At 34.7% G+C, this 27,641-nt stretch overlaps 1 protein-coding gene across 4 annotated transcripts in view; it reads left to right on the top strand.

Moving 5' to 3' along the window:
• The window catches only part of LRP1B (LDL receptor related protein 1B), a 1,898,953-nt gene that overhangs the window by 1,360,114 nt on the left and 511,198 nt on the right, over positions 1–27,641 (top strand). For all 4 annotated transcript variants that reach the window (XM_040474969.1, XM_040474970.1, XM_040474968.1 and 1 more), the window contains exons 33-35: positions 17,963–18,103; positions 22,501–22,626; positions 24,070–24,201. In XM_040474969.1, coding sequence (XP_040330903.1) covers positions 17,963–18,103; positions 22,501–22,626; positions 24,070–24,201 — 399 coding nt within the window. The remainder of the gene's footprint in view (positions 1–17,962; positions 18,104–22,500; positions 22,627–24,069; positions 24,202–27,641) is intronic.

Here is a 27,641-nt window from a genome sequence, read left to right as displayed (position 1 = left end):
AGCCACCCAGGCGCCCCTACATGTTTTTATTTTTAAGTGAATGGATATATTAAATTATTTGGGAAGGGCAAAAACATGTCAAATGGGAACACCAAAGATTATTTGTAACTATTCTTAACCTTTTTCCCAATAATTTATTTATATGCAGACCCACACATCTATTTCTATTTCAGTGCATTTTTTCATATTAATCATTTGTCAGTATCAGAAGAGTTGGATAGTAACTGCAACAACATTCATAGTTCAATATTAAGGACAGAACAGCAAATTATCCCATTTAGAACAACCATTTAAAGCAATTTTAAAAATAATGGAATCTTATAATATACTGTGTGTTCAAACCAGAATAAAATGCTAGTTGGCTAATTCTCATATTAAAAGAAAAAAAATTGCTCAAAAAGCACACTGCAAAGATGACTTAAGTGAAATTTAAGTTAAATAATATTAATGCAAATACAGTAAATTCTTTTAAAAATGGGCAAAAATAGTAACATTTTAAAATATCAAGAATTTTTATTGTAAAACTGTGGTTTAAGGCTTAGGTTAAAATTTGACATATTTAAAAAATAATTATATATAAACTTCATTTCACTTCTCATTTGTCTTAAACATTGCTTTCTCAATCAATGAATGTTTCTACAATATCATTTCTATGTTTACCAAATATTCTACTGTATGCCTATATGATATTTCATTTTTTTAATGTTTATTCATTTTTGAGAGACAGAGAGACACAGTGTGAGTGGGGGAGGGGCAGAGAGAGGGAGGGACAATCTGAAGCAGGCGCCAGGCTCTGAGCTGTGAGCACAGAGTCGGACATGGAGCTCGAACCCACAAAGCAGGAGATCATAACCTGAGCTGAAGCCGGACATTCAACCGACTGAGCCATTCAGGTGTCCCTATGTGATATTTCATTTAAGTAATCACCTATATACAGTTAAGTTTTAAAAGTTCTTTTCTTTTTAATTTTTTTTTGAAATTATACATATTGTGATGGCTATTCTAATAACTATTATTTGCTGAGCTTAGGGTACAGTTTTAGATGTCGCATTTCTAGGTCAAATTGTTTACAAACTTTTAAGGCTTTGCCATTCATCTTCTTTTGCTCTCCCAGATATTTTGTCAGTTGATAATAGCAGTGGTACTATTTTGGCCTGCTCTCTCTCCTCACTTGAGCTATCTGGTTAGACGCCTAGTTTTCTTTATTTCATTCAGAGTGGCATGGTTCTCAGACCCTTCTACAACATGACGGTTATCTTCTAAGCCTAGTTCTCGTATTTCAGACTCTTTCCAAAAACTAAAAAATATGACCTGCACATAATAATAAAGATATATTTAGGACAAGATCTACTGAGATTAATATTTCCTGGGTACCATTTTATATGGTATTTGATTACTAGGAACAGAGAGTTTCATTCTGGTTATCTCTGTTTGGAAAACAGTAGAGTTTCCGGGAAGTCCTTGCCAAAGAGATACTATTTGGGCTTACACTTGAATAACAAAAAAGATCTAGCCTTGTGAAAATTCCCAAGGATGATTTTCTGGGCAGAGAAAATAACAAATAAAAAGGCCATTAGGGCAAAAATTTCTTGCATTGTGTGGTTAATGTGGCTAGAGTGGCAATTTATTCTAAACGCCAGTTGAAGGATTAAATAGGAGTTTTATAATCAGATATATTTTAAAAATATTATTTCAGAGTGTGTGAAGAGTGGGCTATGGGAAAAGCATGAATAGACACTAGAAAACTTCAGGAGGCTGTCATAGGAGTTCAGGTGAGAGACTGTGATAGCTTGGACTAGTGTGGTACCAGTAGAGGAAGAAGGAATGGAGGTCTTAGAAAGACTGTGGATGCAGGTAAATAGAATATATTTTAGAGGTAAGGTTCACATCTGCTTTCAGTTTAGGGTGAATTTTCTCTCAGTTGCGCTTCTCAGCCTGGTCCTTCAAAATGTTTCAGACTCTTTTTTTTTTTTTAATTTTTTTTCTAACGTTTATTTATTTTTGGGACAGAGAGAGACAGAGCATGAACGGGGGAGGGTCAGAGAGAGGGAGACACAGAATCCGAAACAGGCTCCAGGCTCTGAGCTGTCAGCCCAGAGCCCGATGCGGGGCTCGAACTCACGGACCGTGAGATCGTGACCTGAGCCGAAGTCGGTCGCCCAACCAACTGAGCCACCCAGGCGCCCCTCAGACTCTTTTTAAAATAACTTCCCTGAGATACTTTTAACAAGCTAGTTGATATGGGATAGTGTATCAGTCAGCTAAGACTGCCATAATAAAACACTACAGACTGAGTAGCTTAAACAGTAGAAACTTATTTTCTCACAGAGAAACTTATATTTCTCCCTGGAGGAGGGAATTCCAAGATCAAGGAGTCAATAGGCCTCCTTGGCTTGTAGATGACAGCCTTCTCACCAGGTCCTCTTGCGGTCTTTACTCTGTGCTCATACTACTGATCTTCCTTCTTCTTAAGCTGAAGCCAGTCCTATTGAGTTAGAATCCCACCCTTCTGACCTTATAAACCTTAGTTTCCTTTTTGAAGATCCTATCTCTTCATTAAGTCACATTGGGGGTTAAGACTTCAACATTGAATTTGCGGGACATGCAATTCAGTTCAAAAGAGGAAAATCATCCCTTAACCTTCTTTAAACCTTTTTTAAGTAAGGGGGGCCCTTAACACGGGGGGAAATTATTCTCTTAAATCTTTCATTTAAGCAATGTATAAGCAAATATCAAACAGAGAAGTTGTTTTCTTTGAACACGGATAATCTCACTTGTTTACAATTACAACTATAAATCAAAGTTCTAATATTTTATTTTTCCTACCCTAATAGGTCATCTAGGGTACAACTTGGACTTGGTGATCACCTTTGGAGTGATCACTACAGGCTATTAGCATAATGATTTTACACTGTCAAGAATTACACTACTAATTTCAACCAACTCCCACATTCATGATTATGACTAGTATAGAGGAGAAAAAATAATTTTCCATTTACTCTTGTAGGTTCTTGGCTGAGAGCCCCCTGTAATAAAAGAGAAATTAACAGGAGAAAAAATAATTTGTATGTGTGTACAAAAGCCCCCTAAAGATAGGAGCCTTGAAAGACAGCCAGATGATTGAGGTTTATATATTATCCTTAGCTAATGAAAGAGGCAAGCATCTTGGGCTTCAAAAGGTAGAAGGCAATTCATGGGGAGGTGAAAAGAAGAAATATTTGGTAAACAAATGTTGCCTTGCCATGGACAGAAGTTTTTCTCAGATAAAAAAGTTATCTCTGGTATTAGGTCTCTTCATGGTACAGGCCTCCTTTCGAAACATAAATGTCATTTACAAAAGGGTAACTTATACTATCTTCAGAGCTTCTCCTGTGTCTTCTTTTTCCCAAAATAATCAGCTCAAAAAACCCTTAGGACAGAGGTGGGTATTTTGAGGTTGCACCTCATGCCACCCTTCATTACCCACAAGAGAAGTAGTATAAAATCATAGAAAAGCAATGCAAATCCATCCGCCATCTTAAAAAAGTAATTCCACACACAGTCCTGCTAATATTGAGTAGGAATATTTTTATCAATTCTTTATGTAATTGAATCAATATAGTCACATATATGTTTCAGATTTTGTGTTGACTCGTTTGTTTATTCAACAAGCTACCAATTATTGTCTTTAATATTCAAGTCATTTCGCTAATACTTCATATATTATGTGGGTGTGGAAGAAGTTTTCTCATTTTATACATGAGGAGACAAATATTGAGGAGACAAATATTGAAGGTCCAAATAAGTTTCTCAGGTTCACCCAGAGAGTAAGTGTCATAGCCAGGCATCAAAGCAGGTATGTATGACTCCAAATTACCTTCTCTCACCTATTATGATGACTCTCAGCCAGCTTTAAAAACTGTCCATGTGACCGGCATTGGCATATGTATGGAAGACAAGAGTTAATAAGACATAATTCTTGCCCTGAAGAGTCTTACGTTTTAAATAAGGAGGCATAAATGTAAATTAACAAAGTGTTAGGGGATTATGAATGTTACAATAGAATCACACACAAACCACAGAACACAAAGGGTCAGGTGAACCACTCTATCTTTTGAGGGCAATCAAAGGTTCCAAACAGAGGTATCATTTGAGCTGAGTCCAAAAATCTGTATATGTGCCCATTATGCAGATAATGGGAGTAGAAGTGAGTGTAGCAGTGGAGGTAAGGAAGCAAACTGAGGGCAAACACAAAAATGCATAGAGATGTTTGAGAATCATCATTTTGGAAAATCATGCAAACTGTCAACAATATATTAGCCTATTGCCTGGGATAATGGAAAATGGAAGGAGGACACAGGTGGGACACAGTTCAGGCACAAGTAAACACAACTGTGATACACGATGAATATTTAATACAAATGTATTCCATCAAAATGTTCAAATTGTCTGCTCTATTTGAACCACATAGTTTGCTCTTTCCTCCCCCTACTCCTGCTCTTTCTCCACTCCCTTTTTCTAAGGAAAACTGTCTTAGATAACATCAGTTTTCATTGAATAAACTCTGCTTTTTATTTTCTAAACACCCCAGCAAGCAGTTGTTTGGAGCTGCTTTGTCTTTGTCAGCTAATTCCTCCTTCTCACTGTAACTCTCTCCATCATTGCACGGATACTAGTTCACTGGCAACACAGTCAAGCCATCAACTTGGAAATTAAATTACCTACCATTCTCAAGTTTTTCTCCCTATAACCTCAGACTGCCCCCTCAGCTCTCAATGAGGCAGTGCTCTCACTGTAACCATGAATCGAGAGTTTAGGGCCATATCTGTCAGTTCAGGGTCACAAAGGCTTCAACACAGAATGCTGGGCTTTGTTCTGCAGGGCTCTCCATACCACCTTCACTGTCCTTTTCCAAATTCTATGTTTAAGAAAAACAACAAAAACCAGGTCTCAGCAGAGCAAAGAGACTTATAGTTCCATCAAAGCCATAAGGAACAGATTTTTGCATAGTTCCAGACAAAGTAGAGGGAGCTGCTCCTGCACAGAAAAGCAACTAACAGGCTAAGAGACTTATGCTGTAAGCAAACATAGCCACCTCTAATGGTCCAGGTGGAGGGGCGTTTCAGATTTGCAGTGGATACAATGTAAAAATGTAATAGTTCCTATATAATTGGAAATGATAGACTTGTCCTGATACGTACATATTTCTCTTATTCACAGCAGTTTTAATTATTTTTCTTTACAAATAAGCCGCCTCTTGGTTATTTCCTTGCATGTTTTTGCCATAACATGGTTAATCTATCCCTGGAAAATTGAAAGTTGACTGTGATTCAATATTCCTGGAACATAGAGCACTAGGAGCCGTAACAGATCTGGTGATGGAAAATTCATCAGGCATCAAATCATGGATGGCCTTTGTGCCCTGCTTAGGGGGTTGGCAGGGGAAAGCCACTGGAGAGTTTTAAGCAGCAGATTTGCATTGAATGCTCAGATTTGCATTTTGGAAAGATCACTCCAGTGTTTCTTCAGCAATGAGAGGAGAATGAGAAGCACTGAGGCCTTGAGCTAAGCAGTTTCATTGGTAATGAGGAAGAAATAAAACATTCTGGATGTAATAAGGGTGAAAAATCAAGTAGGCTTGCTCAGACTGGCTGGCACTTAGGAGAGACCATGGAGGTGGTGAGGGGCAAAAAGATGACTGTCTGGTTTTACCTCTGATGACTAAATGGAGGTCATTCAGTTTGAGAAGTTGTTTTAGTTGTTTAATGCTGCTATAACAAAAATTAGTACAGGCTGGGTAGTTTATCAACATTTATTTCTCACCCTAATGGAGGTTGAGAAGTCCAAGATCAATGTGCTGGCAGATTCTATGTGTGGTGAGAGCATGCCTCCTGGTTCAGATAGCCGTCTTCTCCCTATCCTAAGATGGAAGGGGTGAGAGAGCTCTTTGGGGTGTCTTTTGTAAGGGTCCTAATTCCATCTATGAGCTCGATCTTTACTATGTGATCACCTCCCTGGGTACCTCACACTGGGGTTCAGGATTTCAACATATGAATCTGAGGGAAGGATATTAACATTGAGTCCATAACAGAAATTTACCAGGAAAAGAACATACATGGGAAAAATGAAATGGATTTTATTGTGGTAAAGTTTGCAGTGACTATTTTATATTTAGGTAGAAATATCTATGCAGTTGTATACACAGACTGAAGATAAGAGGATAGTCAGGCATAAGGTAGAGGTTTAGGTATATGGTGAAGACATCATAGAGATCATGTGGTGGGAGCCCACTTTCTCGCTTGCAAATGGCATATTCTCCCATGATAGCAGAAATAGGGCTAGCTCTATTTTTATAAGGTCATTCCTCTCATCATGGAGGCTCCTAATTACCTCCCAAAGACCCTATTCCCTCATACCATCCCACTGGGAATTAGGGTTTCAATATATACATGTGGGAAGAATGCAAACATTCAGTCTGTAGCAGTTGAGAATGAAAATCAGGATTGGAAATAATTTTGTATCAGACCTATCAAGGCATGCTTAATTGTCTTCTCAATGTTGATGTTGCAGTTGGGAAGGCCAATGCTATTCCACTATTGTGTCCTTTGATTTATTAACTAAATTTTCTCTCTAGAATTTTTTTTCCCCTCTTCAGTTTTGGAAAATAATGTTAAATTGTTTTTAATCACTTTTTCCCTTCTGTTTTTCAACGATCTATTTCTGAACTCATTTCATTTAGATGGTGAACTTTCATTTTCTGTTTCTTTTTTTTCCTTCTTATTTTCTTAAGGATTTTTTTCAGCTTCAAACTTTACATCAAATTTTTTATTTCAGCTAGAATAGTTGTAGTTTCTAGGGGTTCAACTTTTGCTTTCTCTGTTCTTTTTTTTTTAATTCCCTCCTATTCTTGCTTTAAGAATGTAGTTCCTATTATAACTTTGAGTATATTAATTTGTATTTTGTTCTGGTGTATATATATATATATATTGTTCTGGTGTTTATATATATATATATATATATATAATTTTTTTTTCTTTTGCTTCTGTTTCCTCTGAGTATTCTTCCTGTGTATTTACATTTCCTCTGAGTATTCTTCCTGTGTATTTACTTAATTTGGTTCTTGGTCATGGTGTAGTCTTTCTTCAGTTACGTGATGTATCTTGACTTCACCTTTCTAATGATGACTGGAAATTCAGCATTCAAGAAGCAGGGTTTAGGTAATAGTAAGCATCATTAAAAATAGCCATACCAGGATGCTTTGGGGAGGAGAATATTCCTCAGTAATCAGCTTCTTCAGAGCATTGGTGAGACCGTTTCCCCCAAAGAGGAAAGAAACCCTTTCATCACTCATGTGGGAGATGTTAGCCTGAATGCCAGCTTCCTCAAAGCATGGGGAAGGGGAGAGAGAGGTCTTGTGGCTTAGCACTTAGGTCTGTTGTTTCTTATGGCCACTGCACCTTAGAATAGCCAGGAACATTTGGAAAACCCGTAGGCCAAAACAATTCAATAACAATCTCTGGGAATGGCTCTCAGGTGTCATTTTAAAGGTCCTCCAGATGATTCTAATGTTTACCTAAGGTGGAGACCCATTACCAGCAAGCATCAACATCACCTGGGAACTTGGAAATGCAAATTCTCAGGTGCCCTCTCAGAACTACCAAATCATAGACTATGGAGTAGGACCCAAAGAGTTGTGTCTTAACACACCCTCCAGATGATTCTATGTCATTCTCAAATTTGAGAACCGCTAATATAGATTATCTCTTAATCTGTGTGTTTATTTATAGTATACAGACCCTGAGTTGTGTCTTATTTTCAGTGTCTTCAGTGATCCTCTCCAGAGGGTATATCTCTAACTCTGACCAGGTTTAAAGAGGATCACTCTCTTGGTTGTGTACACTTGGTTCTAACTCCTGAAATAGATGAAATCCATCATCTTTCTTTCAATGGCATGTAACTCCCTGTTTTTACAGGCCTTTAGGTTCCCAGTTTCTGACCTGTTCTGAAGTTCTGCAGTGCAGACTAGTTTACATCTGGCCTCGTCCCTTTGAAGGTCTAGGTTTTCATTTTATCTGTAAAGTCAGCCACCAATTATAATCTGCTTGTAACCTACTACAATTTTTATAGCCATGGCCTTTATTTTCCTTTATAAAGCCCTCATTGTCTTTATAGGTTTATACCTTATTCATTGCTTTCTTGTAAATTTTGGGGTTTCAGAAGAGAGTAGAGATAATAGAATTGCCAGATAAAATGCATGATACCCAGTTAAACTTGAATTTCATATAAATTAATAATTTTTATATATGCAATTTTTAGGACATGCTTATACAAAAATTATTTGTCATGTATCTGTAATTCAGATGTAACTGGGCATTTTATATTTTAAATGCAAAGGGCTAGTTTTTGAGGAAATGCAATTTTTAAATATGGATCTCAACAGTTCTGGTAAACTTAAATAAAGTACATATTCTGAATATTTATAAAACAACTATTAATTTTGATAATACATTTAAGAAGGAAAGTATTATTAAAATTTTATAATTTTAAAATGTAATAACTGACACATATTTCAATTGTTTATTTTGGGACTGAACTTCAATTCAATTTATATTTATCAAGTAATATTTGCATTGCAGGGTATAGTGTTATTAGATCTAGTGGGATACCATTTCATACAGAGCGATATAGTGGAAAGAGCAATGAAATTCAGTTAACACCAACTGAGAGTTAGCACCATGTGTGACCTTGGAGAAGGTCTGCTGTGTGACCTTGGAGAAGGTCACCTTCTGACCTTCTGTTTCCTCATCTTTAACAACAGGAGGTGTATTAACACATCACATCTCATTTATGATGATTAAATGAGACAGTCATATCTGCTTATGTTCAGAGCCTAGAAAAGGCCCTGGAACTTAATGCTGTTCAGTAAACTTATTTCCCTTTTCTCTCTTCTCTATCTCTTGAGTGAAGAGATTGTATGGTAGAATCAATTTATATTTGTTATTTATGTTAATTCTTCCTTATATTTCATAAACACCTTTATTAGCTCTATTAGTAAATGTATTTTTTTGCTAGGGCTAACATAACAAAGTCTCACAGACTGAGTGGCAAAACAGAAATTGCCTTTCTCACTGTTTGGGAGCTTGAAGTCTGAGATCAAGGTGTCAGCATGCTTGCTATTGACTGAGGCCTCTCTCCAGGACTTGTAGATGGGTGTCTTGTCCTCCATGGGTCTTCCCTGTGTGTGTATCTGTGTCCGAGTTTTCTCCTTCTCTTTCTTTCTCTCTTTTTATTCCAGTATAATTAACCTACAGTGTTATAGTAGTTTCAGGTGTACAATGTAGTGATTCAACAATTCTGTACATTACTCAGTCCTTCTAATCTTCTCTTCCTATAAGGACATTAGTCATAGTGGATTAGGACCCATCCTAATGAACTCATTTTAATTTAGTTAGCCCTTTAAAGTCCCTATCTCTAAAGACAATTACACTCTGAAGTACTGGAAGTTTGGACTTCAACATATGAATTTTGGGAGACACAATTCAACCCATAATGGTGGAGTAGAGATACTCATAATTACTTGCATTAAGTTAAGGAAGTAGTCTTTGCATTCTGGTAATTTCTGAAGATTCTAGTATATTCAAGTCAATAACAGTGTGAGAAAGAAAAAGTGGAAGAAACAAATGTGATTCTAAGTAATACATAGTCAAAACCAAAGTTCTTTGTGTTAGAGATATTTGAAAAATATATTTAAAAAGAAATGTTTTCAAAAAGATAATATCAACAGGGAATGGGAGAGATGGCTTTATTTAAATGTTTTCTGAGTTATGATTTGTTACGGGAGATATTTTTAGGGATATTTATTTCCCCAGTCATTTCCCATGTATTTAGGAAATTTCTAAATCGTGCTCAGTTCAAAAGAATGCAAAGCACTGTGAAGAACATAAAGAAGTACAAGACAGGATCCTTGTTCTCAAGAGCTTTCATCTCTGGCTAGAGACTCAAAATTAATGCAAGTGAAAAGAAGGGAAAAGCAGTAATTAAAAATAAAACTCTGTGATTCCGTCTGGAGATGCCTCAGCATCAGTGGGAAGGAAGTGTCGATGTGAGATATGCCTAGTCTGACATTGCTGCGGGACAGAAGGGTTCTACTTGTGCAGTGAAGGGTGCCTATATTGGAAGCACGTGCTGACAAAGATGGGGAAACCAACGTTTGTAAAAAATGGAAACGTGCCTATTTTCACCATAACACTAATAGAAGTTTTTAGTTATTTTCTTTCCTAATTTTTGTTAAAATTGTGATAAGAATACTTAGCATGAGATTCACCCTCCTCACAGATTTTTAAGTGCACAATACAGTGTTGTTAACTACTGGCACAATGTTGTACAGCAGATCTCTAGAACATACCCCCTTTCTTATAACTGAAACTTTATACCTGTGGAAGAGCAACTTCCCCTCTCCTTCTCTCCCCAACCTCTGGCAACCATCATTCTATTCTCTGTTTCTGAATTTGACTATATTAGGTACCTCATATAAGTGGAATCTTGAAGTGTGTGTCCGTTTTTGACTGGCTAATTTTACTTAGCATGATGTCCTCAAGGTTCATCCATGTTGTTGTATGTGATAAAATCTCCTTTTTTTAAAGTATTAATTTCCTTAGAGCAGTTTTAGGTTCACAGTAAAACTGAAAAAAAAAAATACTGAGATTGACTATATATCTCCTATATTCTTACATTTATAGTCTCTCTCATTATCAACATTCTGTACAGGATATTTCCTTCTTTATTAATGTTGAATAATATTCTTTTGTATATATATACCACATTTTGTTTACTCATTCATCCTTTAATAGACATTTAGGTTGTTTCTATATCTTTGCTATTATGAATTATGCTGCAATTAACATTGGAGTGTTAATATCTCTTTGATATCCTGACTTCAATTCCTTTGAATATATACCCAGATGTATGGGGTTGCTAGGTCATATGATAGTTCTATTTTTAATTTTTTTTTAGTAACCCCCATACTATTTTATGTAGTGGCCTTGCCATTTTACATTCCCAGAGCAATGTGCAAGGGTTCCAATTTCTCCATGCCCTTGCTCACATTTTTTCTTTTTTATTTTTTTCTTTAATCATAGCCCTCCTAACAAATGTGAGGTACTATCTCATTCTGGTTTGGATTTGCATTTCTTTGATGAGTGGTGATATTGAGCATATTTTCATATACATGTGGGCCATTTGCATGCCTTCTTTAGAAACATGTTTATTCAAGTAATTCGCCATTTTCAATCAGGTTATTTATTTATTTTTTTGCTGTTGATTTGTAGAAATTTCATTTATTTCTTTCCTGTTTGTTTATGTATTTCTCTCTCCCTCACTAGAACATAGGATCTATAAAAGCAGACATTGTCTTCTCTCATTTTCCCACCACCTATATAGTACTTGTAAATAAAATAGATGCCTGATATTAGTTGAAACATGAATGAATGAATATTGTGAGGTGACGAGAATGGATTAAACACAAGTACTAGAGAGAAGTTGGAAAGAAATTTTAGGTGGAATCAATTCAGATTATGTCTTGATTTTAAAACTTGGTAAAGAATTTTAAATTTGAGGCAGTGTATAATCAGGAAATTAGAAGAATCTTGAGCAAGGATGAGGGATGATGAAAGGTATGTTTTCAGAGGGCCACAACAACCTAGAATACTTTTTCTAGGCTATCTGTGGTCCTTTTTGTGCTGGTCACTACTTAGATTCATATGATCCAAGTCCTCATGGTCCTTCCTGGGCATAAGGTTCTTTGGTCATGGTCCTCGAGGACATGGTTCTTTCTGTTCTGCCTCTCCTCCCATTTATATGACAGCTTTGTACTGCCCCAACAGAATCCAATTGGTTATCCTTAGAGACATTTTACAGAGACAGGGCATAGTTTTGTGCCACTCTTAGAAGCCTCTCCTGCCCTGAAACTAATCTAGATTAGGTTACATGGCCACCTCTATTGCCCAGGAGGCTACAAAAGAATGTGGTTGGCGTTTCGAGTGTTGCCTGTGGAAATTATTCTTCTTTAGCAGAATCGACAGGGAGGAGAGCAGCTGTTGGGTAAACAACATGGAGTCAGCCACAGGTTGACTAGCTTATAGTGGTTAGGGATAGAGGTATTTTTCTTTTCTTCTTCTTCTCGTGTCTTCTTTTCTTTTTCTTTCCTTTTCTTCTCTCTTCCTTCCTTTCTTTTCTGTTTTCTAGTCAAGTCTGATTTTTGCAATAATGAATAAATCTGTGAAAATATGTGTGTAAATTTCTGTGTAGACATAAGCTTTTAACTACTTTGGGTAAATAACACAGAGTAGATTGCTGAATCATAGGGTAGGAATATTTTTGATTTTGTAAGAAACCACCAAATTTTCTTCCAAAATAGCTGTAACATTTTACATTCTCACCAGCAGCGTATGAGGGTTTTTGTTGCATCACATTCTTGTTGGCATTTGGCGTTGTCAGTGTTCTGAACTTTGGCCATTTTAATAGGTGTCTAATGGTATCTAATTGTTATGTTATTTTGCATTTCTCTGATCACATATGAGGTGGAGCATCTGTTCATATGCTTGTCTGCCATCGACATATCTTTTTTGAGGAGGTGTCTGTTAAGGTCTTTTGCACTTTTTTTCTTAATTTGTTTGTTTTGTTGAATTTTAAGAATTCTTGTATGTACTTTTTTGCTTAAAGCTTATTTTTGAGAGAAAGGCAGAGCACAAGCAGGGGAGGGGCAGAGAGAGAGGGAGACACAGAATCCGAAGCAGGCTCCAGGCTCTGAGCTGTCAGCACAACATGGGGCTCGAACCCACAAACCATGAAATCATGACCTGAGCCGAAGTCAGCTGACTGAGCCACCCAGGTGCCCCAAGAATTCTTGGTATATTTTTGATAATGGTCTTTTATCAGATGTATCTTTTGCAAATATTCTCTCCATGTCTGTGGCTTGTCTTCCAAGTACCTTGATATTTTCTTTTGCACACAAGTTTTACTTTTAACAAGTCCATTTTATCAATTACTGGTTTCATGGATTATGTCTTTGATGTTGTAACTAAAAAGGCTCAAAGTCATTTAGGTTTTCTCCTATATTATCTTTTGGGAGCATTATAATTTTGCATTTTACATTTAGGTCAGTGTTCCATTTTGAGTTCATTTTTGTGAAGGGTGTAAGGTCTGTACCTAGATTCATTCTCTTTCATGTAGATGCCCCGTTGTCCCAGCTGGAACACTGTTTAAGAGACTGTTTGCTCCATTGTATTGCCTTTGCTGCTTTGTCAAAAATCAGATGACTGTATTTACTGAGATCCTTTTCTGGGCTCTCCATTTGATTTCGTTGATTTGTCTATTGTTTTACCAATACCACACTGTCTTAATTACTGTAGCTTTGTAGTAACTCTCTTCTCCATTTCATTCATTTTTGAGCACTATCTGCCAAATACCTACATCTGAAGAGGCATAGATTGTGGGTCAGTTGTTCTTTCAAGTAAAGGGGATATTCTATGAAAAAAGTAGGTCATTTTTATTTAAAAAAAAAAAACAAAAAGGAGATAGATAGAGGGGGGAGGCACAAACCAGGAAACAGACCCTTAACAATAGAGAACAATTTGAGGGTTACTGGAAAGGAGGAGGGATGGGTTAAATGGGTGACAGGTTAAGGAGGGCTTTTGTGATGATGAACACTGGGTTGTAGTAAGTGATGAGTCACTAAATTCTGCATCTGAAACTCACATTACCCTGCATGTTAACTAACTGGAATTTAAATAAAAACTTGAAGAAAAAAAAGCAGCTTATTTTCCTGGAGGTTAAACTCCATAAGTACATTTCTTCCAGACAATCATGATTTAGCATGCGACAGAAGTGCTTTATGCACACTTCCCAATTTGCCACACAGATTATTAAAAAGACATGTACCAAAAGATCAAGATTTTTTTTTTTAATTTTTTTTTTCAACGTTTATTTATTTTTGGGACAGAGAGAGACAGAGCATGAACAGGGGAGGGGCAGAGAGAGAGGGAGACACAGAATCGGAAACAGGCTCCAGGCTCTGAGCCATCAGCCCAGAGCCTGACGCGGGGCTCGAACTCACGGACCGCGAGATCGTGACCTGGCTGAAGTCGGACGCCTAACCGACTGCGCCACCCAGGCGCCCCCAAAAGATCAAGATTTAATAAAATTAGTGCTTTTTACTGATCAATTCAGAACACTCTTAAGTAAAACAGGCTGATTTATTCATTTATTTATTTTTTCTGTAAGTGCATAGCAGTAGACAACCAATGATTTCTAGTCAGATTAGTGATACTGACTATTGGACTTTTTAGACTAATAGTCTACTTGTCTTTCTTCTTCTATCATATTATCTGCCTTTTTCTTTGTATTATGGAAGATTTTCTCAAACACATTTCGGCATCACTCTATTTTAAAACATATTTTATTTAGACAAGATTTTTTTAATGTTCTAAGAGGTTTCTTTAATTGGCTTTTCTCATTGAACTGGAGATTGTGGGTTCCCCTTGATATGTAACAAAGGAGAACTGGGTGTCTATCATGGATTTCCTCTTTTTTTGTGAAAATAAAACTCTTTTTACTTTGTATCTTTCTGGAGAGGGGGCGTCTCACTGGGAGCTCTGCATGCCATTGGACACTGACTTGCAGATTTTGCCTTAGGTAGGAGCTAGGGGTCAGGTTTTGCCTTCCTCAAATGCCAGAATGAAGGGAATGTTATTGCGAGACACCAGACCTAATATTTCAAGCCTGTTTGCTGAGTATTTTAATGTTTTTAAATGTCTATTTTTGAGAGATTGAAAGATAGAGCACAACCACGGGAAGGGCAGAGAGAGAGGGAGACACAGAATCCTAAGCAGGCTTCAATCTCTGAGCTGTCAGCACAGAGCCCACCAGAGGCTTAAACTCAGGAACCGGGAGATCATGACTTGAGCCAAAAGTCTGACACTTAACCGACTGAGCCACCCAGGTCCCCCTGTTTGATGAGTATTTTAAAAAAGAGCTATGGTCATATTTTTATTTGAGAATTTCTATTAGTGGCTATCACCCTCTGTAAACTCAGGGCAAGGGGTTACAGACATGGTGGTGGTAGAGGATATTACATATAAAAATATCTTCACTTAATTATTCTATTTTTAACCTTTATTAGCACTCCCACTGTACTATTTGGAGGTTGAAATCAAGGTCATCTAGAGTTCTGTGGAGAGTGATGGCTTCCACTTCTCTATTGTAAAAATCACATTTTATGTTATCTTATTTTCATTTTTAATTAGAGTATGAAATAAAACTGAGAGTGGGGGAAAATTAACACTCCAGGTTGCAACTTAACCTATTTCTCCATCTTTTATACCATCTATACCATTATAAAATACCATCTTTTATACATTGTTTATAGGTCCTTAATTCTCTATGGGTGTATACATGGATTTTTCTGCTTTGTGTTTCTAAATTCCCATCACAGTGGCACATTGAAAAAACTGAAAGGGAACATACATGGGTCTAGTCTACTGTACCGTTCTATACACCTTTTAATAAGGTCTCTACAGGGGCCCCTGGGTGGCTCAGTCAGTTAAGCGTCTGACTCTGGCTCAGGTCATGATCTCGTGTTTTGTGAGACCCAGCCCCATGTGGGTCTCTGTGCTGACAGTTCAGAGCCTGGAGCCTACTTCGGATTCTGTGTCTCTCTCTCTGCCCCTCCACTGCTTGAACTCTGTCTCTGTCTCTCTTTTAAATATAAATAAAAATTTAAAAATAATAATAAATAAAGTCTCTACAGTAAAATTTTCTATTCACAGTGAACTTTTACCTTGTTAGGTCAATTCACAAGTGTAAAACAAGCCCAAAAGTGAATGGGCTACTCAATGTCATCAGCATAATCTAAGCTCCCTATGCATAAGTCAAGAGAGAGAAGAGTATAAACCCCATCCATCTATAGAAGGGGACACTAGAGATTAAATTGGCACCAGCAGCTCTGAAATCAGTGCTTGTTATATAATCTGGGGCCTCTATTTATTGTATGACCCGGGGAAAGCTTCTTAATGCCACTTTGCCTCAGCATTCTACTGTAAAATGGTTTAATAATAGTAGTACTTATGGATGCCTGGGTGGCTCATTTGGTTGAGTGAATGACTCTTGATTTTGGCTCAGGTCATGATCCAAGGGTCATGGGATTGAGCCCTGCATCACGCTCTGTGCTGAACGTGGAGCCTGCTTAAGATTCTCTCTCCCTCTCTCCCTCCCTCTGCCCCACTATCCCACTTGCACTTTCTCTGTCTAAAATAAAATAAAAATAATAAAGAAATAATGGTAATACTTGCCTTCTAGAATTGTTTTGAAGATTAAATGTATTAATCTACCTTCAGTGTTTACAAATGTGCATTGTACAAAATCAAATTCAGTAAGGGGTGATTATTGTTGATATCTGTATTAGTATCCTTCTTAAATATCTGAAACTAGGCCTTGGTTTAGTCAAAATATCATAGCATTTGAATGAGAATAAATGAACTGTGAAGGTAAAGATTTTTTTTTGTTTTGTTTTTTGGGTTTTTTTTTCACAAAATTAATTAACCTTTGACTTCTAGGTAAAAATTAATGCGGTCCCAATTGTTATTAGTTAGGCTTTTGTTGAAAAGTCTAAATTGTTTAAAACCTTTATAATTTTTAACTTTATTTTGATTACTGCCTTTCCTTAATTTTTTTAAAATAAATGTTTATTCCTTTTTGAGAGAGCATGTGGGCAGGGGAGGGGCAGAGAGAGAGGGGGACAGAGGATCCAAATCAGGCTCTGCACTGGTAGCAGAGATCCTGATGTGGGGCTCAAACTCATGAACTGTGAGATCATGACCTGAGACAAAGTCCAATGCTCAACTAACTGAGCCACCCAGGTACCCCTCTTTAAAGTTTTTAATGCAGTCAGCATGGAGTTGTAGAAATAACACAAGTTTTAGAGATAGGAAGACAAAGTATAAAAATTTGATTGGGGTGCCTTGGTAGCTCAGTTGGTTTAAGTATCTGACTCTTGGTTTTGGCTCAGGTCATGATCTCACAGTTCGTGAGATCGAGCCCTGCATTGGACTCTGCACTGACAGTGTGGAGCCTGCTTGGGATCCTCTGTCTCCCTGTCTCTCTGCCCCTCCCCTGCTCGTCCTGTCTCTTTCTCAAAATAAATAAACTGAAAAACAATTTTTTAATTTGATTAATCTCTATGAATCTTAGAGTCTTCATCTATAAAATGAGACTGGTAATAGTTTCTTTATAGTTTCTCTATGATAATTTGAAATAAAATAATAATAAATCTATCATCTTCACCAGCATGCTAGCTTCCTTAGGGTTGGGACTATTTTTTTTTTTTTAATCTATGGAACATTACAGAGTGTCTACTACCAAAAAACATTCAATATGTGTCCTCAACACATACACTGAACAGTTTACATTATTAACATTTTGAAGAAAGGGTCATAAGTTGTGCAAAAAAATAAAAGAGTTATGAAGAGTTATGAAGAATTCAGTAATGGGGAGTACAAATTATTAAAAGCTTACATACTGTAAACAAAAATAGGACAATATTTTCTTATAATTGCTTGGATATTTGGTTGGATTTTGCCATTTATTTACAGATATTGTACAGCACTAATGTGATCATGTGTACATATGTAAATAATGTAGTCTATATTCCATATTAATTTGAAAATGCTTTTATTTATAGTCTATGTTTTACGAAAAAGAAAAGTTCAAGGCAAGAATCTCTAATTGGAGAGGAAGGAGGAAAATTTAAACAAATATCATTGTGGTTTGTATTTTTTAAAGAATAAAAGAGATTTTATTTTTTCCCCTTAGACACAGAGCTTGGGAATGTAACAAAAGAAATCAGAAAGTATTATACTTTACTGGCTGTTTATTATTATTTAATAAGATGATTATCTTTTTCATAGAAAAAATCTTTTCATTTTTATAGATAAGAAACTGTGGTGGGCAGACCAAAACTTAGCTCAGCTGGGAACCTGCAGCAAAAGGGATGGAAGAAACCCCACAGTCCTACGAAATAAGACTTCTGGGGTTGTTCATATGAAAGTGTACGATAAAGAAGCACAGCAAGGCAAGTCACAGTGTAATGAATTTGTGCCACCTTTTGAATATATAATGTTCTCTCTTTTCATATTATTTTCTCAATTCAACAATTGAAAGGTTTGTATTTTTGCTTCTGGTAAAAAAAAAAAAAAAGCGGGGGTGGGTGGGTGGGAGGCAAATGCTGCTTAATACTACACAAGAAATTCTTTTGACATCAGGTATATAATGAGCTTTCAAAACAAGGAATCTTAATTTGTCAGGTCTTCAAAGAAGTCTTATCGAGTTCTTGATTTCAAAATATAAGAATAAGAAAAAATCCCAGCAAAATATATGCAGTATATAATTAAGCCCAGAACCTGAATGAACCAGGGGACTTCAAATGGACTATGTCAACGTAAGAATTTCACATCCAAAAAGCACTGCATTGTTTGGCTCTAAGCATTTTCTTTTTTGTTTTTGCTTGTCCAAATGGTGTGCAGTGAAATGGAGTGAGAGAACTAACAGATGGTTTACATAGGTGGACTTGTCACATTGCCCGAATGGGAATTAGATTAGAGATGCCAGCCAGGACAGCCCCACACCTGCTAGTCCTTTCTTAGTTTTTGTTTCATGACCCCTGACATTTAGCAGTACTTGTTTTCTAGAAAAAACATTTCTCTGTATTATACTTCCTTACCTCAGTCTCTGCCATGAGACCCTTAGCTTCATATACTTTTCTTCTTAGTAAAAACATTTCAAGAACATGTAAAGGGATTTTCATCTAAAGGAGTTGGACATATAGACCAAAACAGACAATAGTATAGGTAGAAATAGTGAACCAAGGGGATTGCTGATTCTGAAGACCGGTAACAACCATCATTCAAGCAGAATTTATTGGTGATACCAATTGGGAGCCATACCTGCATATCCAGAGACAAAATGAAGACCAGATTTATGGTTGCCTTCCCTGTACAAAAGCATGGGCAAATTTTGGTCTGAAATCCTTCCTGAAATTTCCTGGTAAAAATTTAAAAGAATTTCTTTAGAATAAAAAATAACGATGAAGTGATTACTGGGCTCCTTTCATGGTTCAGAAGATACCAATACCCAAACCCTTATGCATAAAACTGTATTTCCTCTTTGATATATTTTTAAATCACTGTCTATAATAATTAACAGGAGTGTTTTCACCAGTAATTTTGTAATGGAAGATTTCTGTATCAAAATAAATAATTTTAGTGGCATACAAGTCATGGGGAATATATCATATAATTGAGAATAAAACGCTGGTACTCAGTAAATAAAATATTGTGACATTTTGGTGGATTTCAATGTGATATATTTGCAAAGAATAAAAACTTAAAATACTATGATAAATGTTAGTTCATAGTCTATACTTAATGAGATTATACCCAAAAACACATTAGAAAATACAACAGAGGGACAGATACATTATTTCTAAAAAGGACATTTTAAAAAATATATATTCATTTTTTTATCAAAATGTGAACAAACACATTGTTTGAAATTGTATATTAGTTTAATATATAGAGTATTCCTAGATACCGTCCCAATAAAGTTTATTGGAGGAAAAATTTATTATGTTTCCTCACTTTTTTGCTCATGTACATAAATTGTTGTCTCGTAAGAGTTTAATCCTACAAAAGTAGAGTTGGCATTTTATGCATCGTGAAAGTTTTACTAAATTGATAAGGACCCGCAGTACTTAGAAATTAATGGTGTAATATGACTAAGCTTAAAATTCAGTGAGAATACTATTTTTACTGAAAAAAATATGCTGATAAGAGCATCTGTATTAAAGAGAATCCCATTAACAGAATCACGGCAGGTACCTTAAAAGCTTCATTACTATGAAATATGAGCAATTTAGGATTATTTAAGGTTAACATTACTACTTCTTTGGATTTCAAAGTACAATTAGCTACTCCATTTATCATTTTTGACACAGATCACTGGAGAGCCGGGACTTCTCGTTAGTCAAGTGGACTTTCTGACTCCACTAGGGAATTGGGGCATGAAGTTTGAACATCAGTATCATTGCAAAATATTAAGCCAAGTTAATATTTCTAATTTGCCAGATAATCACTACCAAAATTACTGTCTTTTAAAATCTAATACTTTTCCTACATCAATTCTTTATTTAATAGGCAAAGATAAATACTGTAAATAATGATTCATTTCAATTATTTTTTTCCTTTCTGTCTCCCTATTAGAGACCAAAATGATACATGAAATGCATGTTGTTGTACAACATAATTGTTAACATAGGCTAATTTTATTATTTGTCAAAAAATAAGTATGATACAATATGTATTGCTATTATTACAATTAGATTTAAAAATGCACAGTCCCAGAAGTTCCTTTTCCGTTATTTTTTCACACATTTTTATATCATCAAGGTTATAGAACTCTATATTTTTTGAAATTTTAATTATCTTCCTGAATCTATTTTTTTTAACTTCATTTCCTTGTTTCTCCTTCTCTCCACTTGGTGTTTCTTCAAACTTTATAGTTAAAACATTTCTTGTCAATCTTTTCTCAGTTTTTCAGCCTTTTGTAATAGTTGAAATAAATCTATAACAAAATGCAGAAGTCCATAGATTGGCATTGCATTAATATATGTTTATGTGCTTCCTATAAAATAAAATATATTTAAGTTCAGTATAGATTACTGTAAGTCTACATAACTACAGATCAAGGTTAGTATAGATTGCTGTAAACTATGTAACTATGTGCTATATAACAGTAAATTTAACTCTCTTAAAGTAATCAGAGGTCTGAAGTTTTATCTTCATGTATAAGTATATAAAAAGTCAGCTTGAGGAAAGGGGAAATAAGTCAACTAATCTTTATATAAGTTTATATAAGAGATAAAGGTAATCATTTCAAAAGTTCAGGGCAACTCAAATCCTAGTATGTGGCCCTATATAGGATGGAGTTCGTCATTGACTGAACTGGCAGCTATTGGAAATTAGGAGAGAATGTGGTAGATCTCCTGATGAGAAATCTCCCATGTTGAGGGTATTTCACACTTCAAAAATGACAGAGCTCATGACAGCTTCTATTGAACAATTAAATCCCATCAGACTGTCTTGAATTCAGGAGATGAGAAATAATGAGCTGCATTGGTATTTTGAATTTTCCATAGAGCACTATTGATATATAGCTTTCATCATGCTTTGTAATTCTCACTGGATTTACTGCACGTCGCATTAGAGCTTGAACATCCAGTAAATGGCATTGCATGTCCTAGAATAATAAAAATGTTGTAAAAATGGGATATTTAATGAACTTGCTGGGTAAGATTGTAAATTACTTAATGTCACACTACCAGGTTTAATTAGCACATTGGGCCTAGTAAATTCAGTGGAACATCTTTCTAGAATGCCTACCTGTGATTACCTGACTAATATTTGTCATTGCTACTACACAGGAATAAGGAGAATTAATATGCCAATTAATTAGATGACTCTTGCGGGTATGTTTTAAATATATTTGGGGAGAATTATGTTCCCAGGAATAGCAAAATTTATTTCCTTTTTAAAAATTTTATATATATATATATATATATATATATATATATAATATACACACACATATATACATATATACACATACATATATGTGTATATGTACTTCCTTTCTTTTAGCAGAGTAGTCTTCAAATTGAGTTAGTAATATAATTTAACGGTGATTTATTTGACATATTTGGATAAAGTATTCCTGAAAATGAAGTAACTATAGAGTTGAAGTGAAATATAGTAGTCAAGAAAGAAAGATTTCCTAGTTCCTGTGATCTTAAAATATTGTAAAGGTCTATAACAGTATTCATGACAAACCAATTTCACTTGTTCTTCTGTAGCTGTGAATCTTCTCATGAATCATCATTTGCTTTGAAATAATAGTTTTTGATTATTTATTTTTAAATTTATGTTTAAGACATAATTGACATAAAGCATTGTACAAGTTTAAAGTATATAAGGTGTTGATTTGATACATTTATATGTTGCAATATAATTACCACCTTAGTATTAGTTCCTAAGTCTACCATATCACATAATTATCATTTCTTCTTCGTGATGGGAACAATTAAGATCTGGTCTCTCAGCAACTGTGAATTGTAATTAAAGTTTAATAGATACTATAAATTAATTATAGTATTGCTGTCTATAATCACTATGCCATGCATGAGATCTTCATTCACTTTTTTGGGAGGGCAGACTTCAACTATAACATGCCACTTTGAATTATTCAAGACACTCAAACATAATACTAACCAATAGAAAACAGCTACATTTATAAATCAACAAAAGCATAAATATTTGTTCATATTATTGGTATTGAATGATACTCCAATTTTATTATATTTTATATTTTATTTTTCTTGAATTTTATATTTCTTTTGCTTGTTTTCCTTCTATTCAGGCAGCAATTCTTGCCAACTAAATAATGGTGGATGTTCTCAGCTTTGTTTACCAACATCTGAAACTACAAGGACTTGCATGTGTACAGTGGGATATTATCTCCAAAAGAACCGAATGTCATGTCAAGGTATAAGGTCTTGAAAAATTTAATTCTGATGAATTGACTTTATCCATGCAGATTTGAGGCAACATGATGTAGTTAAAAAATAGAAAAAAAAATATTAGCTTCTTTTTGGATTCTGGTTCACTGTTCAGTCTCATATATGAAGGATTTTTAATGTACCTAAAATATTTTAAGTATTACTGTTCTTTAAAGCTTCATATCTTTTTTTTAGTTATTTCCAAGAAATACAGTTTATTGTCAAACTTTTAGCCAAACCCACTAGAAGCTACCTTTAACTTGAATAGGCAAAGGTTGAAGTAAAAAGAGGTAATTGACCAGTTATGTTTACTTTCTTTTAACTATTTAAGAGAAAGTACATAAAGGCTGTGAGGTCTCTGAATTTCTCAGTGGAGAGAGAAGAGCCCTGCCAAAGAAAGAACTGGCACCCAACAGACCCATCTTCCTATTCTTGTTTCATGGATTCTGGCTCCAAGACTCAAAGACATTTGGCTCTAGAATGATCTTTTTATCCAATGATCATAGCTTAATTTCATTTTTAAAAAGTTTCAGTCTTATATGAGGTATGTTTGTTAATGTTATCACATGCTTTCTTTTAAATAAAATATTTATATGGCACTTATGTACTAGGCACTGTTCTAAATACTTTAAACATATTAATTCACTTAATCCTTGTACTAACCCTTGAGGTAGGTCTCTTATTATTGCCATTTTAGAGATGTGAAAACTGAGGCATAGTGAGATTAACTAGCTTGCCTGAGTCACACAGTTAGTAAGTAGTAAAGACCCACGTAAACCCAGGCATTCTAATTTTAATAAGAAAATATGTGTCAAAAACATGTTCTAGCATATTAGAAAAGTCATAAACAGCATGCAGACTTCTGGTAGTCAGCTTTTATGTATGTTTATTTTAGGACATACTTTTGATGCTAGAATGGCAAGGTGTTAGTAAAAGTGAAGTACTTTTATATTTTTAGTGTTCAAAATGATTTAAAACTAACTTTATTAGAAAAGTAACAGTGATATAGTTACCTAAAATTATATATAAAATCAAAGTTTATTATCATATATAAACAACAAGGTAACTGGGCATTAGAAAAGAGGGGATGAATTTTGGTTGTGAGTTCAGGTGTGTTTTCAAGAATTACCTGCCTCTGTTTTTGTGAAAGTCTAGTTCCAGATCAGTAGTGTTGTCACTACCTAGGAACTTTTCAAAAATTTAAATGATTTATCCTCTTGGTTGGGGGCCTGGTAATCTGTGTTTTAACAAGTCCTCTAGGAGATTCTGATGCATACCCAAGTTTGAGAACCACTAATCTATCTATCTACCTTTCAACTAGTCAGAAGTGTAGTGTACAATTAAAAAAAAAAAGTTAAAAATAATGCTAGTAGAATAATTTTAATTTTAAATATTCATTTGGAGCTTTTTTTTTTCTTTTTCCAATTTAGGTATAGAGTCATTTCTTATGTACTCTGTTCATGAAGGAATCAGGGGAATACCTCTGGAACCGAGTGACAAAATGGATGCATTGATGCCTATATCAGGAACTTCATTTGCTGTTGGAATAGATTTTCATGCAGGTAAATAGCTTTTTATTCATAATTTATATATGATATTTTTACTTGATTTATTAAGCATGATGCAAATATAACCTTTCCCTCTGTACTCTGAGAGTCAAGATGAGGAACAAGAAAGTAAATTGGTAATGAATTTTTAAGCCAAATACAAATTGCTCTAAATACGTTTTCCTGAAAAAAAAAATCAAGTAAAAATTTCCTAAAATATAGCATTTGAGTTGCAAATACATGAAAATACCATAATTGACAATCGGTTACTTCATTTTTATTTCTCTCCTTTCAAAATGACACCTTTACTTTTATTCAATTATAGATACGAATATATATAAAATATTTTGTTTGAGAATATACATAAACCATAATCTTATTTAAAATATTTCCAGAATGATTATCTATTCTAACGTTGGTAGTAGAATAATAGATCCAAATAACAAGAAAACAATTATAAATTCTGTGACATTTAAATTACTTTTGAAGACAGTATGTATAATTTTGGAGTCAGATTTTGTCCTTACCTTCTTATTTTCGTAAACAGTGAAAAAAAGCATATTGGACACTAACATTTTCTGTGGCTTACATAAATGTGTGACTGGAAATTGATAGTCAACACTGTCCAATTTATTGAAGTAAACATGTGTGTGTGTGTGTGTGTGTGTGTGTGTGTGTGTGTGTGCTAATTGCTAAATTCAGAGATAGTATAAGCATTAAATATGCTTTGGCATTTATACTCAGATTTTTTTTTCCTACACTTGTGGGTCTAACTTTATAAGAGCAAATTTTTCTACCGCTCATCCAACTAAATCTTATGTTTCCCATATTAATGTTTTAGTGCTGAAGATGTACATGCATGTTTACAGTGTTGTTGTTTTTTTTTTTGTAATTGTAAAGACAATTTTATCTAATTCTAAAAAACAAGTAGTTCTTAGATTTATAATCTTAAAATCCTTAACAATCAGCATGTGGGATTCTGGCTGTAAGCTTATTTTTTTCCCCTCAGCTCTAACACTTTGTTTAATCATGTGTTAATGAAATTCCTGGCTACCATTTAATGAGTTACTGAGGATCTTTACTTTCCTTAAGTAAATTATTTTGTACCCAATGTTTGGAATAATATAGAGGCACACTTTCTACATTTTTAAAAGGATGTTTCCTAAAAGGAAATTCAGACAAATATAGTATATTTTATTGAGCATTATGTAAATTTTGCTAAGATGACAATGTGATTTTTGATCAAACCTTCATTATACTTGGAAGGTTCACTAAAACCATGCATAATCTAGCCAGTCTCTTAATTATAGGCATCTTATTCTTTAGAATTTTATCATATAGGATTTAATAAATGCAAAAGTGCAAAATGAAGAAAACGTGAACTTCTTGAAAAGATGTTATGTACATGCATAATTTTTAGTAAGTACACATAATCCCTTGTTTTAACTTTTATCCTATATTTGATTCTTTAAAAGACTTCATAATGATTTTTGAAAGTATTTAAAAATTTTCTATAAGGTAAAATATTGAAACATTTGGTGTAAATGTTCTGATTAGATCACTAGTAAATTTCTTTTTTCTTAAGGGTAGACTGATTATTTGTATAAGTTCGCTCTGAGGCTTTATATTGGCCCTGAAATGGTTAAGTTTCGTATAATGTGCCACTACACAGCCAAACAAATATTTTTGTTTGCAGAGAATAGTACTCTCCCTGTTTCTAGATTTCCAATAATTTTTAATATCATAATAAACTTATTTTGCATCAGAGTAGTTTTTCATCAGAGTGTTCTTCATATCATACCTGCCATATTTTTAAATTAAATTTCTAGAAAGAAATCATTTTTAGAAAATCTATTTCTTCTAAATGTAAAAGGATATAGGCATATGGAATAGTCATATAAAATTAAAGTGTTCAAGAATGTATTAAAATCCCTATTGTTAATCAGAAAATAGCAGTGCAAAACTTGCTTTGAAATCTGAGGATTAGACAGACACTCGGGGCAGCAAAACATAGAGTTGGAAGAGGCGAGACTTTTGCAACAGGCAACTAGAACTCTAATTCCAGTTCACCCTCTTACTACTCTGTGAGGTTTGTAAGTTAGTTAATATATCTGAGGCTCAGTTTCTTCAGTTTATGGAGTGTGGGAATATTCAGATTAATGTATACAAATGTTTGACACAGTGCCTGACATATAAGGGAGCTAAGAAGATAGTAGTGATATCTAATAATAGAAAGTAATAAACTGTAGAAGTAAGCATATATGGTTTATGTGTGTGTAATATATATATTTACAAACATGCCCTGGAAGCCATATTTAAACTTCTAATTAGCAATGTTTTTTTTTTTTTTCTGTTCTCTTGACTGATACTATACTTTCTGTCCAGTTATCTGCATAGAATAGTTGTTTCTTAACTTCTAGGGGAAAGAGTATATTAGTAAAATTCCTTAGTAAAGATGAACTCAGTAATGATGATAATGAACATTATATAAAGTAGATAAATAAAGCTCAAAAAGTAATACCAGCTCTTTGAAGTCATTCAGTATAAACCTAGGAGGCCAGAAGACAGTGCTTAGATAAGGAACCAAGTAAAGCACTAATATTGATGATGGTAGTGGTGATATTAAGAGCTTCCAACCACTTCTGCACATACCTTTTATGTTTCCATCTATTTCACAGTCTGATCCTTCACTAATTGTGTTTTATGAAAATATATTAGGATCAGAATAAGTGTCAGCAGCTTGATTTACGGTATCATTATAGACAATATGTAAGCTCTGTGGCTTTGTTGTAGAGTGAAGTTACTCCAGGGAGGAAGGAAGCAAAATGAAGAATCGCTCCTGAGGAAAGTAGAGAAACCAGTTTTTAGTGCATCAACTTTTTTCCCCCCACCAACGCCGTTACGTTTTACCTGATCATAAGTTCTTCCACTATTAGTTCTCTTTGCAGATATTCCATTTCTTCTTTCATTCATGGCACTCACATCTGTGACATAATCCCTACTTTAGGATCAATCAAAGATAAAGATGACAGAATGGAAGGGCATAGTTGCTCCTTATTCTAAACAACAAAAACAACAAAACAAACAAAAACCTCCCATCATAATAAGTAGATGGTGTGAAGGAGAATCATTTCTTGAGTATAACCATCATAATTTATGTCATATTATTTTATTACCACAGTTTTACAGAGATAAATCCATTGTTCAAACCTGTACATTTTGTGAGGATTAACAGATCTGAATCCTGCTGGCTTTGAGTCCTAATGAATTACAGTTTTCTGTAGTGAAAGGGTTTCTTTCACCAGAGGAAGCAATTCTGGTTACTATCCACAGAAGAAAGAACACCCTGTGGGTAGATTTAAAATGTTCAAAGCATTTTTTATCACTTCACTGGAAAAGTCCCATTCCACTGAAAAAAAAAAAAAAAAAAAGCTTTGAAAATCCTTGCCTACTGA

This window comes from Herpailurus yagouaroundi, unplaced genomic scaffold (genome assembly GCF_014898765.1).
Source record: "Herpailurus yagouaroundi ecotype Mexico unplaced genomic scaffold, PumYag 140, whole genome shotgun sequence".
NCBI classification, from domain to species: Eukaryota; Metazoa; Chordata; class Mammalia; order Carnivora; family Felidae; genus Herpailurus; species Herpailurus yagouaroundi.
The sequence above is the reverse complement of the archived record's forward strand: the minus strand, read 5'-3'. Positions and strand labels throughout refer to the sequence as shown.